At 43.3% G+C, this 14,706-nt stretch overlaps 1 protein-coding gene across 2 annotated transcripts; it reads right to left on the bottom strand.

Moving 5' to 3' along the window:
• Positions 1 to 1,117: 1,117 nt before the first annotated feature.
• LOC140718720 (RNA guanine-N7 methyltransferase-activating subunit-like protein) lies at positions 1,118 to 12,849 on the bottom strand. Of its 2 annotated transcripts, none has more exons than XM_073032814.1 (3): positions 12,669 to 12,849; positions 9,518 to 9,673; positions 1,118 to 2,965 (listed from the first exon to the last, which is right to left on the bottom strand). In XM_073032814.1, the coding sequence occupies exons 1-3, from the start codon at positions 12,695 to 12,697 to the stop codon at positions 2,908 to 2,910; spliced, it is 243 nt and encodes an 80-aa protein (XP_072888915.1). In that variant the 5' UTR covers positions 12,698 to 12,849; the 3' UTR covers positions 1,118 to 2,907. The 2 variants fall into 2 exon arrangements, with proteins under 2 accessions (XP_072888915.1, XP_072888914.1); XM_073032813.1 differs by having other exon boundaries at positions 1,118 to 3,871; positions 12,669 to 12,830.
• Between the last annotated feature and the right edge of the window lie 1,857 nt (positions 12,850 to 14,706).

The following is a 14,706-nucleotide window of genomic DNA, read 5'->3' as shown; positions in this document are numbered from 1 at the left end:
TGTGAAGGTAGAGGGTAAAATCAGTGCTGTAAAATACAGGGAAATCCTGGAGGAAAACCTGATGCAGTCTGCAAGAGAACTGTGATTTGGGAGAAATCTGTTTTCCAGCAAAACAACTACCCCAAGCATAAAGCCAAAGCTACACAAGAATGGCTTAAAAACAACAAAATTAATGTCTTGGAGTGGCCAGGTCGGAGTCCAGACCTGAATCCAATTGAGAATTTGCAGCTGGACTAGAAAAGGGCTGTTCACTCACAATCCTCATGCAATCTGACAGAGCTTGAGCAGTTTTGTAAAGAATAGGGAGAACTGCAGAGTCCAGATGTGCAAAGCTGATAGACCTATCCACACAGACCCAAGGCTGTAATTGCTGCCAAAAGTGCATCTACTAAATACTGACTTGAAGGGGGTGAATACTTACGCAATCAATTATTTTGAGTTTTATATTTATAATTAATTTAGATCACTTTGTAGAGGTTTCTCTTTGACACGAAAGTCTTTTTCTGTTGATCAGTCTCTAAAAAGCCAAATTAAATCCACTGTGATTCAATGTTGTAAAATAAAACATAAAACCTTCGGGGGGGGGGGGGGGGGGGGAGACACATTTTATAGGTATTGTATCGGATTTAAATCAAAAGCGTTCCTGTCTGAAATAAACTTGATCCGATGTAAAGCTTAATATTTTAAAATTCACTCACCTGTTAGCAATCTCACCTTAAAGCAATTCAAAGTCCAACCTTAAACACACTAACGTGATTTACAAACTAACAGTGTCAAAAGTGGTACACTGACATTCTGACACTGTGAAAGCTAAAGGAATGAGAATAGATTATCTGGTAGTTTATTGTAGCAATTTGGCTGCATTTTCTCCAAACTATCACAGTAACCACAGATGAAGAATTCTTCACCAGCTGTAAAGTACATTTTACAGAATATTATTTTCGACTGAGGAATTTTTCACCCACTGTTCTCAGGCTGAAAGCTTTCCTCAGGTAAATATTCTCCAATTTACACTGAACTCATTATTGTGAAGCTGGCTTCATTATCAAAGAGTGATTATCTAAACTATGTAGCCACATAGTGAATATTATCAGCCAGCGTCAAGAAATAAAGGTACTTTCAGGAATGTTTTCTTTTATTTGTTATTTGATTATATCTGAACGATACAAGTGTACAAAAATAAGATATTACAACCATATTCAGTGTAAACTAGTTTTCCAGTGTCCATGCCAAGTCTATGAATAGCACTGTCCCAGCTGGGATGATACTGAGCATTCAGCTCTGGATGGCCTGACTGTGGGCTGTTTGAAGTTTATCTCCACCGTGTTTGTAGATGGGGCGTATCCAGGAATCGGTAATGGACAGCTGGGGAGGGAAGGCAGTTAACATGGAGCCATACAAAATAAAGTTCAAGAGATGGGCAAACGCCATTCTGAAGGGACGGGCAATGGCCTCTGTTGCCCTGGGCCGGGGTATGGAGAGAAAGCAGGTACAGGGTTCTGAATTGGATGATCACCCATGATCATACTGAATGGCGGTGCAGGCTCAAAGGGCCGAATGGCCTACACCTGCACCTATTTTCTATGTATGTCACTTCACAATGTGAACTTGCCAATGCTAAAGGTGATTTAACCTTTAAAAATAAATTTATTAGCTAAAAGTTACATTGGTAATGCAGCCTTTGAACTTCACTCACAACATCACTGGTGTAATATGATGGGTTACTTTATTTGTTGGTTAAAAGCTGCTTCTGCCATATTGGTTGTCCACTAATCCATTCAAAGGATGCAGCAACTCTTTCCCATTGGTTACCTTGCCTATCATGGCACTGGTGTCCGGTTCCAGGTGCCTCAGGGGTGTAAGAATAGCATGTGGGAGAGACTTGCTGGCTTTTCCTTTGTCTCCAGGGACTCTTCTTCAGGCTGAGGTCACAACCAGTGCTGAAGAACCATTGGGAAAGTATGCTGCAGATATAGGAGGGCCCACACACACTCTTAGCTAAGCATCTGTTGTCGAATGTTTAGTCTTGTAGTTGTGTAACTTGGGGAGACTTATTGAGGTACCTGTTGAGTTTGAAGTGTTTCTGAATGTTTAGTATACCAGTTTTTGTAAGTTTAGGTGGCTTAGATGTTAGGTTGAGTGTTTTACTGTTGGTCTGTAAATAAATGGTTAATATGCTTATTTGTAATCAATATCTTCTGTCTCACTTACCAAACCTGTGAACCTGCTTCCTCATAACACCTGGTGAACCCAGAGACTGCAGATGTAAACTACTGGAGATACTCAGTGGGTCAAGCAGCCTCTGTGGGGGTGGGTGGGGGAAAGGAATGGTAGATGTTTCAGGGTGAGATTTTGCATCAGAACCTGGATCTAAAATGTTGGCAATTCCTCTCTCCTCCCCACAGACACTGCTCAACCTGCTGAGTTCCTCCAGCAGTTTGTTATTTTATTCCTGGTGATCACAGAACTTAAGTTCTAAGGAGAAAATGGCAGGGAAGTCTTTTGAACTCAAGGAAGAAAAAACATAGAAAAACATTAACCTAACATACAGATAACTTTGAAACGCACTTAACAAACTGCACACATTTTTTCAATTTACATCTTCTTCGAATCCCTGTTGCTGGGTGAGTGGAAATACCAGCTTCTGAACATTAGGTGAGACAAGGAAAATGCAAAGGAGAATAGTTCATAGTAACTCCAACAGGAGACACCTTAAGTAGAGGTGCCTCAGGTTCTCCAATAATGAACACCTGATGGATCACTGCCTTCACAGACAAAGAAGAATACTCACTCCACGTTAAACTACAGATGGGAAGTGAAAATCTTCCTCGCTCCTTGATGAATATCTTGAGATATCCCGACCATTTGTTTCAGGTGCATCATTTGGATGTGTACTTGCACTCTTGATCAGAGCAACCAGCCAGGTGCAAAGCTCAGCACTGCAAGCTCCTGCACACTCTCTGTGCTAAAATGAACAATAAAGAAAACTGCCAACCAATGGGAAGAAACATTTAAAAACAATTAAATATCTTTATGTGCAAGTAAGGAAAGTGTAGTTGTTAGCTGTCCACCATAATTCTTGAGTCACATTACATTTGGAATGAGAGACTGCATAAGGCTCCATCATACATCCTCTGTAGGACTCAGCTCTTGAGTCATGTAACACTCTGCTTCATTTTCTCTTTTATTGTATAATTGGATCTCAGGCTGTCAATAGTTCACAGGGAGCTGAGAGTCTTTTGTCTAGATCCCTAGTGAGGGATGTGGAGATCACCCCTGACTATATTCTAAATCCAACTTGAGCTGCTCCAATAAGCAGCTAAGCAGAGGAGTCAAGCTGTTGCCAAATGACCTGCAGCATAATTGCCCTCATTCAGGAGGCCAGCAGAATATTGGCTGCCGAGGAGTAAGTGGGGGAAGCTGTTCTGTGATCAAAGTTTTGTGGCTGGGGAAGGGAGTGATTCATTCCATAATCAATATCTGTACAGTAAAAACATTCAATGTTTTACAGAATTGAATACCATACTTTTGACCATGTTTTACTACACACTGCCAGGAAGAATTACCCAAAGTTGTCCCACACAAACTACTAACTTTCTCTAAATACCCATCCACACATGGCAATAAAGCTGAAATGGAATTTTGTAAAATTAAGCTGTTACAATCCATGTTGTTAGTTACAATGGCAGATTCAGTCATGATTCAAAGTCAGTAACGATGGTGATTTGACTGCCAGTGTGAATTGGTCCCTTGGCTGTATGATTCATGAGACCCAGATCGATTGTAGCTGCGATTTCTGCCCTGCCACGGTTGATTATCTGACCAGCTGCGATTGTCACTGCGTCCTCGGTAGGACCTATAGTCTTGTGACCTAAAAATTAAGGCAAAGAACCCTCAGGAAATGAGTCTGATTTCCCTCGCCTGGAGGTGTAAATTGCAGACGTTCCTTTACAACTGCATTGATGAAAAACCTGCCCTTTCCCCTCTTCCCTTCCCAGCATCCGGTGACCCAAACTGTCTTTCCAAGTGAAGCAGTCATTTACTGCATGCCTTTTATCACATGCACTGCATTCAGTGTTCAATGTGGCATTCAGTCACACAGCACAGAAAAAGGCCCCTCAGCACAACTCATCCATGCCAACTGTGATACATGTACACTAATAGAGGAATATGGAGGAATTTAAGGTGGGGGATATATGGGAGGCAGGGTTTAAGGGTCGGCACAACATTGTGGGCTGAAGGGCCTGTACTGTGCTGTACTATTCTACAGTCTAATCCTTTTGCATCATTAGATCTATATTCCTCTACACCAGGGATTCCCAACCTGGAGTCCACCAACTCCTTGCTTAATGGTATTCATCCATGGCATAGAAAAAGATTGGGAACCGCCACTCTAATCTTTCTTATCTGTGTACCTGTCCAAATGCCTTTTAAACATTGCCATTGTATCTACCTCTACCACTTCCTCTGGCAGTTCATTCCATACACCCACCATCCTTTAAAAAAACTGCACTTCAGATCTAAGGAGTAAGCGCAGGAGGGAGGGCTTCAGATATTTGGATCATTGGGCTCTCTTCTAGGGAAGAAGGGACCTGTACAAACTGGATGGCTTGCACTTAAGCTGGAGCGAGACCAATATCCTTGCAGAAAGTTTGCTAGTTTTGCTCCGAGTTGGGAACCAGAGTGGTAGATCAACAAGAGGAGTGGCTTTGAAGGATGGTGTTAAGCCTACATGTAAAAATAGGAACCAAAAGGTTGAGCTTGGTGGGAATAATGTTTTGAGTTTAGTCTATTTCAATGGAAAGAGTATTCTAAGTAAGGGCAGATAAACTCAAGGCATGGATCAGTAGATGGAATTGTGATACTGCAGCCATTAGTACAACTTGGTTGCAGGAGCACAGGATTGGCAGCTCAATATTCTGAGATTCTGTTGTTTTAGACGTGATAAGAGTGGGAGGGATGGCATTACTACTAGTCAGGGAAAACGTCACGCCAGTTGCTCAGACCAGAGAGCTCATTTACTGAAAATGTATGGGTGAAATGAGGAATATGAAAGGGATGATCACATTAATGGGATTAAATTATATACCACCTAACTGTCAGTGAGATTTAGTGGAACAAATTTGTAGAGAGATAGCAGACAGTTGTAAGAAAAAAATGTTTGATAGTAGATGATTGACTGAGACTCCCATACTGTAAAAGGACTTGATGGGATAGTATGTCAAATGTGTTCAGGGAAATTTTCTTACAAGACATAGAGGTCCCAACTAAAGAGAGCAATATCCTGGGTCTCCACTTAGAGAATGAAAATAGACAGGACAGGTGACAGAGTGTGTGTAAAGGAACACTATGGATCTAGTGATTATAATTCCAATAGTTTCAAGATAATTATGGAGAAGGATAGAACTGAACCTTGGGTTGATATTCTAAATTGGAGAAAGGCCAATTTTGATGGAATCAGAAGGGATCTTGCAGACATAGATTGGAACAGGCTTCCAGTTAAACAGTGCTTGGTAAATGGGAGACCTTCAAAAGTGAACTATTGAGAGCACAGAATTTGTATGTTGCTGTTAAAACAAAAGGCAAGGCTAACAGGTTTGAGGATGCCTGGTTTTCAAGAGATATTGAGGCCCTAGGTGAGCAGAAGCAGGCACACATTAGGTATAGGCAGTATGGAGCAAATGGGGAACTTGAATATAAGAAATGCAAGACAGGAGAGAAATCAGGACATGAGGATTCTCTGGCAGACAAGGTGAAAAAGAATCCCAAGGACTCCTAGAGATATATGAAGACCAAAAGGTTAGCAAGAGACAAAATTGGTCTTCTTGAAGATTGGTGTTGTCATTTCTGGATGGATTTGAAGGAGATGGAGCGATCTTAAATGATTTTTTTTTGTTGCATCTGTACTTAATGGGCAGACAGACAGTCTAAACAACAGTAGTCATGGATCATATCTGAATTACAGAAGAGGAGGGATTGATTAGGGTTGTTAACATGGTTTTGTGCATGGTAAAACATATTTAGCCAATCTTACAGAGTTTCTTAAGGAGGTTATGAGGAAAGTTAATGAAGGAAATGTAATGGACATTAGTTAGTAAGACCTCTGATAAAGCCCCATATGAGAGGCTGGTGGAAAAGGTTAAGTCACTTGACATTCAGGATACAGTAGGAAATTGGAATCAGCATTAGCTCAGTAGGAGTAGACAGAGTGATAGTAGATGGTTCTCTCTCTGACTAAAGGCATGTGACCAGTGGTGTGCCACAGGCAACACTGCTTGCTTGGTCCATTGCTGTTTATCATGTGTATTAAATAGTATGTGGTAAACTGGATCAGCAAATGTATGAATGACACCAAGGTTAGGGGTGGAGTGGACAGCAAGAAAGGCTATCAATGCTTGCAGTGGGATCTGAACCAGCTGGAAAAATGATGGAATTTAATGCAGACAAACATGAGGATTTGCACTTTGGGAGGACAAACCAGCATAGGACCTACACAGTGAGTGGTAAGGCACTGAAGAGTGCGGTAGAACAGAGGGAATATAGATCCATAATTCATTGAAAGTGTCACATTGGCCTTCATTAATCAAAGTATTGATTACAGAGGTTGGGATGTTATTTTGAAGATGTAAAAAACGTTGTTGAGGGTGAATTTGGAGTATTGTATGCTAAGGGAATGTTGGCCTTCATTGCTAGAGGGATTGAATTTAAGAGCAGGGAGGTTATGCTGCAACTGTACAGAGTACTGGTGAGGCCGCACCTGAAGTACTGCATGCAGTTCTGGTCTCCATACTTGGAGGATATACTAGCTTTGCAGGTGGTGCAGAGAGGGTTCACCAGGTTGATTCCAGAGATGAGGAGGTTAGACTATGAGAGATTGAGTAGCATGGGACTGTACTTGCTGGAATTCAGAAGAATGAGAGGAGATCTTATAGAAACATATAAAATTATGAAAGGGATAGAGGCAGGAAAGTTGTTTCCACTGGTAAGTGAGAATAGAACTAGGGGACCTAGCCTCAAGATTTGGGGGAGTAGATTTAGGATGGAAATAAGGAGGAACTGCTTTTCCCAGAGAGTGGTGAATCTGTGGAATTCTCTGCCCAATGAAGCAATGGAGGCTACATTAGTAATATATTTAAGACAAGGTTGGATAGATTTTTGCATAGTAGGGGAATTAAGGGTTATGGGGAAAAAGCAGGTAGGCAGAAATGAATCCATGGCCAGATCAGCCATGATCTTTTTGAATGGCAGAGCAGGCTCGAATGGCCAGACAGTCTACTCCTGCTCCTATTTCTTATGGTTTTATGAATGCATGCAGACTTTTTCCACTGAGGTTGGATGAGACTAGAACTAGAGGTCATAGGTTCAAAGTAAATATATGTCCAACTGGAGATTCATTTTCTTGCAGGTATATTCAATAAATCTATAAAATAATAACTATGACAGAATTAATAAAAGACTGTATCAACTCAGGTGTTCAACTATTAGACCATAAGACACAGTAGCAGAATTAGGCCATTACACCTATTGAATCTGCTCCGACATTCTATCATGGCTGATCCCAGATTCCACTCAATCCCATATACCTGCCTTCTCACCATATTCCTTGAATGCCCTGACCGATCAGGAAATGATCAACTTCCACCTTAAATATACGCACAGACTTGGCTTCCACTGCAATCTGTGGCAGAGTGTTCCACAGATTCACTACTCTCAGGTTAAAAAAAATTCCTCCTTACCTCTGTTCTAAAAGGTTGCCCCCCAATTTTGAGGTTGTGCCCTCTAGTTTTGGATCCCCCCCCCCCACCACAGGAAACATCCTCTCCACATCCACCCTATCTAGTCCTTTCAACATTCTGTAGCTTTCAATGAGATCCCTCCTCATTCTTCTAAACTCCAGTGAGTACAGGCCCAAAGCTGCCAAATGCTCCACAAACGTTAACCCCTTAATTCCTGGAATTATCCTTGTGATCCTCCTCTGGACTCTCCAATTACAACAGATCCTTTCTGAGATATGGGGCCCAAAACTGTTGACAATACTCCAAGTGCGGCCTGACTAGCATTTTATAAAGGCTCAGCATTATTTCCTTTCTTTCATATTCCATTCTCCTTGAAATAAATGCTAACATTGCATTTGCCTTCTTTACCACACACTCAACCTATAAATTAACCTTTTGGGAGTCTTGCACGAGAACTCCTATTTCCCACTGCACCTCTGATGTTTGAACCTTCTCCCCATTTAAAAAAATAGTCCACACTATTGTTCCGTTTACCAAAATGCATTATCATATATTTCCCAACACTCTATTCCATCTGACACTCTTGCCCATTCTTACAACTTGTATGTCCTGCTGCAATCATATTGCTTCCTCAGCACTACCTACCTCTAACCTACTACCTAACCAGAGTGCAGAAGACATCACACTGTGCAAATACAAAAAGAAAATCGGGAACATGAGATGAAGAGTCCTTGAAAGTGAGTCCAATGGTTGTAGGAACATTTCAATGATGGGGCAAATGAAGTTGAGTCAAGATATCTCCTTTTGTTCAAGACCCTAATGGTTGAGGGGTAATAATTGTTCCTTAACCTGGTGGTGTGAGTCCTGAGGCTCTTGTACCTTCTTTTTGATGGCAAGTGAGAAGAAAGCATGCTCTGAGTGACCTAGTGTGAAAGATGACATATTTAAGAGGAACCTGAAGGGGATCTTCTTCACTCAGAAGATGTTGCAAGTGTGGAAAGAGCTGCCAGTGGAAGTGGCAGATGCGGGTTCAATTGTAACATTTTTTGCACTCTACCCATACATGGCCCACCGCGCATCCTCCACCTGTACGTGGCCCATCACGCACCCTCCACCCGTACGTGCCCCACCGTGCACCCTCCACCCGTACATGCCCCACTGTGCACCCTGTACTCTCCCAGCAAAATTGCAGGACTTTGTGGAAAGCTGGAAGTCACATAAACCACATCTGCCACTCTGCATTCATCAGTTTACTTCCCTCCTCCAAAAAACATGATCTGATCTGTGACTGGATTTCCCATGTTGATCCCTCCTTCTCAACAGACTTCATGTCCCTTAAAATCCTCTTCTATAATCTCCCCAATACTGCAAAGCCCTCTGGTTTATACTCCCCTGGCTTATCCCTATTGCTCTCTAAAAACGATCCCACCTTCTGCTACTCCACCCATGGCTAATGACAATGCAAAAATCTTGTCTTACTTTCCATATATTCTTTGAACTTATACCCTCCTGTCAACCCTGGTAGAAAGATACTGCTGTCTATTTGATCTGTACCTCTCACAATCTTATAAACTTCTAGCAGTTCTCCCTTTAGCCCCCACTGCTCCTGAGAAAAAAGCCCAAATTTGTCAGACCAAATGCCTTATTAGGTCTGTTAAATCTATCTCTTCTTCTAACATTCACTTTGTAATTCCCCAACTATTTACCAGTGCCTGAACATAAATCTACAGTTGTTACTTGCTGGTACTGTTCTAACAACAGTCAGCACACCATCTCAGTACCTGCGATTCCCTCCAGGCCGGTTCATCCAGTCCTCTACAATGGGTGGTGGATCAGCCACACTCTTCACCATTTCCTGATACTCTGTGTCAGCCTCTGTGAACCGGTGAGCAAACATTTCCTCATAGTCTGGAGCCAGTTTTGCTTCACTGCACATTCTAAGGGCAGAGAGTAACTGAAAGTTTACAAAGGGAACTTAAGACACCACAGATGCCTCGACAAAGTGAATGTGGAGAGGATGTTTTCTATAGTGGGGCAGTCTAGGACCAGAGGGAACAGCTCCAGAATAGAGATATATCCATTTAAAATGAAGATTGAGGAGGCATTTTTTTTTAGCCAGAGTGGTGAATCTGTGGAATTCATTGCCACAGATGGCTATGGAGGCCAAGTCACTGGGTGTATTTAAAGCAGAGATTGACAGTTTAGTAATCCACTCCTGATTAGAAACAGCATCAAAGGTTAAGAAGAGAAGGCAGAGAATGGGGTTGGTAGAGATAAGTCAACCATGATAGAATGGCAGAGCAGACTTGATGGGCCAAATGGCCTAATTTTGGTCATATGGCTCATGTCTTATGCTGGAAGCCTGGAGCAACACACGAAATGCTGGAGCAGGTCAGGCAGCAACTGTGATCAAAGAAATTTTACAGTATTTTGAAACACATCAGAAGTTAAAAAGAAACAGATGTTCTCAAGGAAAAGTACGGAAGAAATGTGGCAAATGTTCAGGGAATATTTGTGTGAAGTTCTGCATAAGTACGTTCCAATGAGACAGGGAAGTTATGGTAGGGTGCAGGAACCGTGGTGTACAAAGGCTGTAATAAATCTGGTCAAGAAGAAAAGAAAAACTTACAAAAAGTTCAGAGAACTAGGTAATGTTAGAGATCTAGAAGATTATAAAACTAATAGGAAGGAGCTTAAGAAGGAAATTAGGACCATGAGAAGGCCTTGGCGGGTAGGATTAAGGAAAACTCCAAGGCATTCTACAAGTATGTGAAGAGCAAGAGGATAAGACGTGAAAGAATAGGACCTATCAAATGTGACTGTGGGAAAGTGTGTATGGAACCAGAGGAAATAGCAGAGGTACTTAATGAATACTTTACTTCTGTTATGCCGTTGGCCCCCTCCTTTGTGAAAATCGCAAGAACTCTAGTTAAGGGGGGTCAACTGACCCAAGAGAGAGAGACATGCGGAAGACCACGTTCTCCCAAGAAGCAGAATAAAGGTGACTTTGACTATTGTCTCATGGAGACCACGTGAAAAGCCCTTGATTGACACCTGCGATCCCGTGAAGAAGTATAAAGGCGGGTCTGAGGGGAGGACCCTCAGAAGCACCCAGACGCACCCAGTAGACACGAGATCGATTCCCGTGGGAGCGGGACGCCATTTTGAAGGAAGCCACGTGCGGTAGATTCCGAATTTGAATCTGTGGCTAAAACCAACGAAAGACTGCTTTTAAACAACAACGGGGAAGTCTGCTCCCCTGGTTCCAAGGATTTGCTCTGCCAAGACGACGGGCAAGTGTGTATCTTTTCTAAGTCGTCTCTCTCTCTCTCTCTCTACAACGTGAAAATCCCAGTGGTTCCCAAAAGGAAAAGCCGGCAAACTTCTGAGTGACTCTTTATATTTCCGTTGGACTCAGTATTAACCCCTAGACAACTGTAGAGCTTATTTCTGATTGATTATGGTTACACCGGTGTTTTAGATTGAGTTTTGACGACGTGTATGATCTGAATGTTTTGTATTAACCATACGTTTGTGCCCTTGTTGAATAAAACGTTTGAAAATAGTAGCATCCGACTCAGCTGATCCATCTATCTTTGCTGGTAAGTTACCTGGTTACGGGGTTTTCGTAACACTTCAGTATTCACTATGGAAAAGGCTCTTGGTGATAATACTGACGACTTGCAGCAGATTGAAAAGCTTGAGCATGTAGATATTAAGGAAGAGGATGTGCTGGAGCTTTTGGAAAGCATCAAGTTGGATAAGTCGCAGGCCTCGGATGAGATGTACCCCAGGCTACTGTGGGAGGCGAGGGAGGGGATTCCTGAGCCTCTGGCGATGATCTTTGAATCATCAATAGGGACGGGAGAGGTTCCAGAGGATTGGAGGGTTGCGAATGTTGTTCCTTTATTCAAGAAAGGGAGTAGAGATAGACCAGGGAGTCTTACCTCAGTGGTCTTATGATAGGTTGAGCGAACTCGGCCTTTTCTCCTTGGAGAGACAGAGGATGCGAGGTAACCTGATAGAGGTGTATAAAATGTTGAGAGGCACTGGTCATGTTGATAGTCAGAGGCTTTTTCGCAGGGATGAAATGGTTGCCACAAGAGGATACAGGTTTAAGGTGCTGGGGAGTAGGTACAGAGGAGATGTCAGGGGTAAGTTTTTAACTCAGAGAGTGGTGAGTGTGTAGAATGGGCTGCCGGCAAAGGTGGTGGAGGCGGATACGATAGGGTCTTTTAAGAGACTTTTGGATAAGTACATGGAGCTTAGAAAAATAGAAGGCTATAGGTAAACCTAGTAATTTCTAGGGTAGGGACATGTTCGGCACAACCTTGTGGGCCAAAGGGCCTGTATTGTGCTGTAAGTTTTCTGTTTCTATGTTAAAGCAATGGCCCCCTTATGTCCAGGCGGATGCAGCCGGGTTGTTGCTGTTCTTCCAGAACTGGGCGAGGCAAGTGGCAGGACTCAACAGACAAGCGCAGACCCTGCTCGGTTCATCCGAAGACCGAGAGGGTCAACAATGGAAATGTGAACTCAGACAAGGCAACTGAAGCAGAGAGAAAAGTAAACATTTTCAAAACTGAAATGTTGAAAGTTTTATTCAATGCAGAAGCAACTTAATTGCTGTCAATTTCAACAATTTTCGGCTTTATTTTAGACTGACAGGAGTTTCTGAAGGAACGGATCATAGCCTCGACATTAGAACCGTGAGGGCTCCGACCCCCGACCTAATGCCACAGAAAAAACGTGAACTGAGTGAGGCCGATGTGGATCCGCGGCGGCGCCAAGGAGAAGCCGGCAACAAAGCCCAGAGATAGAAATAGTTTTTTCTCTCTCTCCCCTTACTCCGGCCATTCCACACCCGGACCCCGCATCCATCCTCTCACCACGGCACCCTAACCCGCCCAACCCTCTCCACACCAAACGACTCACCTCCTACCGCTCCCGCTCCTACCATCCATTTCCGCTTCCGTGTGCGGCAAACAACTCTATCCGCAAAAATCAGCACTTCCGGTCCCTGAGTGTCGCCGAATAGTAACCCCGTGAACGATGACAGGCATTTTTCAGTGTGACTCTCCTTCAATACCACCCCTCTCACGGCCAGCCTTCCTGCAGTGTGATCCTTCGTCACTACTGTCCCTCCCTCCTGTCCCTCCCTCAATGTGACCCTCAGTACCACCCCTCCCACATTGTGGCACTCCCTTAGTACTATCCCTCCCACAGTGTAATCCTCCTTCAGTATCGCCCTTCCTTTGGTGTAATGCTCCCTCAGTATCGCTCTTTAGTCCGTGAGCCAGGACCCCAAATTTGGGCCACCGGTACCATCTGGGGGAAATAATTCTTATAGTGATTTTTGGGAAGGTATGCACTCCTATTGCTAGAAAATATGTGATAGCATTTTAGCAGTGGTAGCTTTCCCCTTTGGGCAGATCCCTGACCAGACTCTTGAAGCCACAGTGAACAAAGACACACAGACTCCTGGAGGCACATCAGGGTTCAGCCTGAATGCTGGAGCTCTCAGGCCTTACTACATAACAGCTGAGCACCGCTTAGCATTCCTGGGACAGTTAAGGGAGATGGTTCAAGGCAACAAATCAGAGCTTTGTCATGCAAAGCTACAGTGGCTAAGAATCCAGAAAGATGAGGAAGCAGTTTCAGCAGTGGTTAGCCTCATACATGAATGGGTCAACCCATTTGCAGAGAAGCAGGACCTCATTAGTATTTCTACAGCAAAGGCAGCCCCCAAGGACGTTGCCTCCGGCCTGATGAAGGCATATGAGATTGGTGAGCAATGCTATGCAACCTTCAAGGATGAGAGACTAGAGGAAGACCCACCAGCAAAGAAATTCCATGACCCAATGCAAACCAGCAAGCTGAAAACATTAAGTGATATGTGTAAGAAGAGAGAAGTGAAATCAAATGGGAGGGTGATCATCTTGAAAGCAGACAGGTCTTTGTTTGGACACATCATAGTTATGGCACAAGGAAGGGCTCAGTCTACGTATGAAGGATATCCTATTTCATCCCCTTGGACCATTGCCCTGGGCCCTGTTCACAGCAGAAGAATTGCTGAGAAGGACAAATAAAGCTATTTTAGCCACAACCTTGCAGAAAAATGTAGCAGTGGAAGAGCAACTCCCAGCAAACTCTGCTACAGTGGTTGATGAAATTAACTTGGTCCAAAGAGTGAAAGGTGATCAAGTTACTTTTGGAGATGTTGCCACAACAGTTCTGGGTATGGCTCTGAGTAGCAGAACAGATATTGTATTCGACACATACAAAGAGAACTCTATCAAGAATAGTGAAAGATCTCTAAGGGGTGAAGAGACTGGTCATGAGTTGCAAGGTATCACAGGCATGCAGATGGTGAAGCAGTGGAGGAGCTTCCTGACCTAAGTCAGTAACAAAAATAGTCTCATTAGCTTAACAGTCCATGAATGGAGGAAGGCGGAGTTCAGAGCAAAGCTACAGGAGAAGATTCTGTATGCAACTGTGAATGACAAATGTTACAGAATCACATCTCAAAACAGTGAGGAGGTGTCAGCTCTTCAGTGTCAACAAGAAGAAGCAGATGGCTGCTTACTTCTCCATGCTGCCCATGCCACAAGAGAGGGATACCAATCTATAGTGATCTGCTCAGAAGACACAGATGTCTTTAGCATTTTGAGACAAGATTGAGGCCCCATTGTTCCAGAAGTGTGGCACTAGAACCCGTACAAGGCTCGTAGATATCAGGATGGTTGCTGCCACTGTTGGCATAGAGGTTTGTAAGACTCTTATTGGGTTGCACGCATATACAGGATGTGACATTTTAAGCGCTTTTGCAGGCAAAGGGAAGACAAGTGCCCTAAATCTTCTGACCAGCAACAGGGAAACTCAGGACATGTTCTTAGAGTTGGGTCAAGAATGGGATCTCTCCCCAGAACTGATGGACAAAATGGAGACATTTACATGTCTCCTGTATGCCCCA

This window comes from Hemitrygon akajei, chromosome 30, assembly GCF_048418815.1.
Source record: "Hemitrygon akajei chromosome 30, sHemAka1.3, whole genome shotgun sequence".
In the NCBI taxonomy this organism is placed as follows: domain Eukaryota; kingdom Metazoa; phylum Chordata; class Chondrichthyes; order Myliobatiformes; family Dasyatidae; genus Hemitrygon; species Hemitrygon akajei.
The sequence above is the reverse complement of the archived record's forward strand: the minus strand, read 5'-3'. Positions and strand labels throughout refer to the sequence as shown.

Coding starts and splice junctions, on each gene's coding strand:
- LOC140718720 (XM_073032813.1), bottom strand. CDS start 12,697: ATGGATGGTAGGAGCGGGAGCGGTAGGAG. Junction 9,674..12,668: donor AGGAGCGGGAGCGGTAGGAG/GTGAGTCGTTTG, acceptor CTCTGCCCTTAG/AATGTGCAGTGAAGCAAAAC. Junction 3,872..9,517: donor CGGCCTGGAGGGAATCGCAG/GTACTGAGATGG, acceptor CTTAATTTTTAG/GTCACAAGACTATAGGTCCT.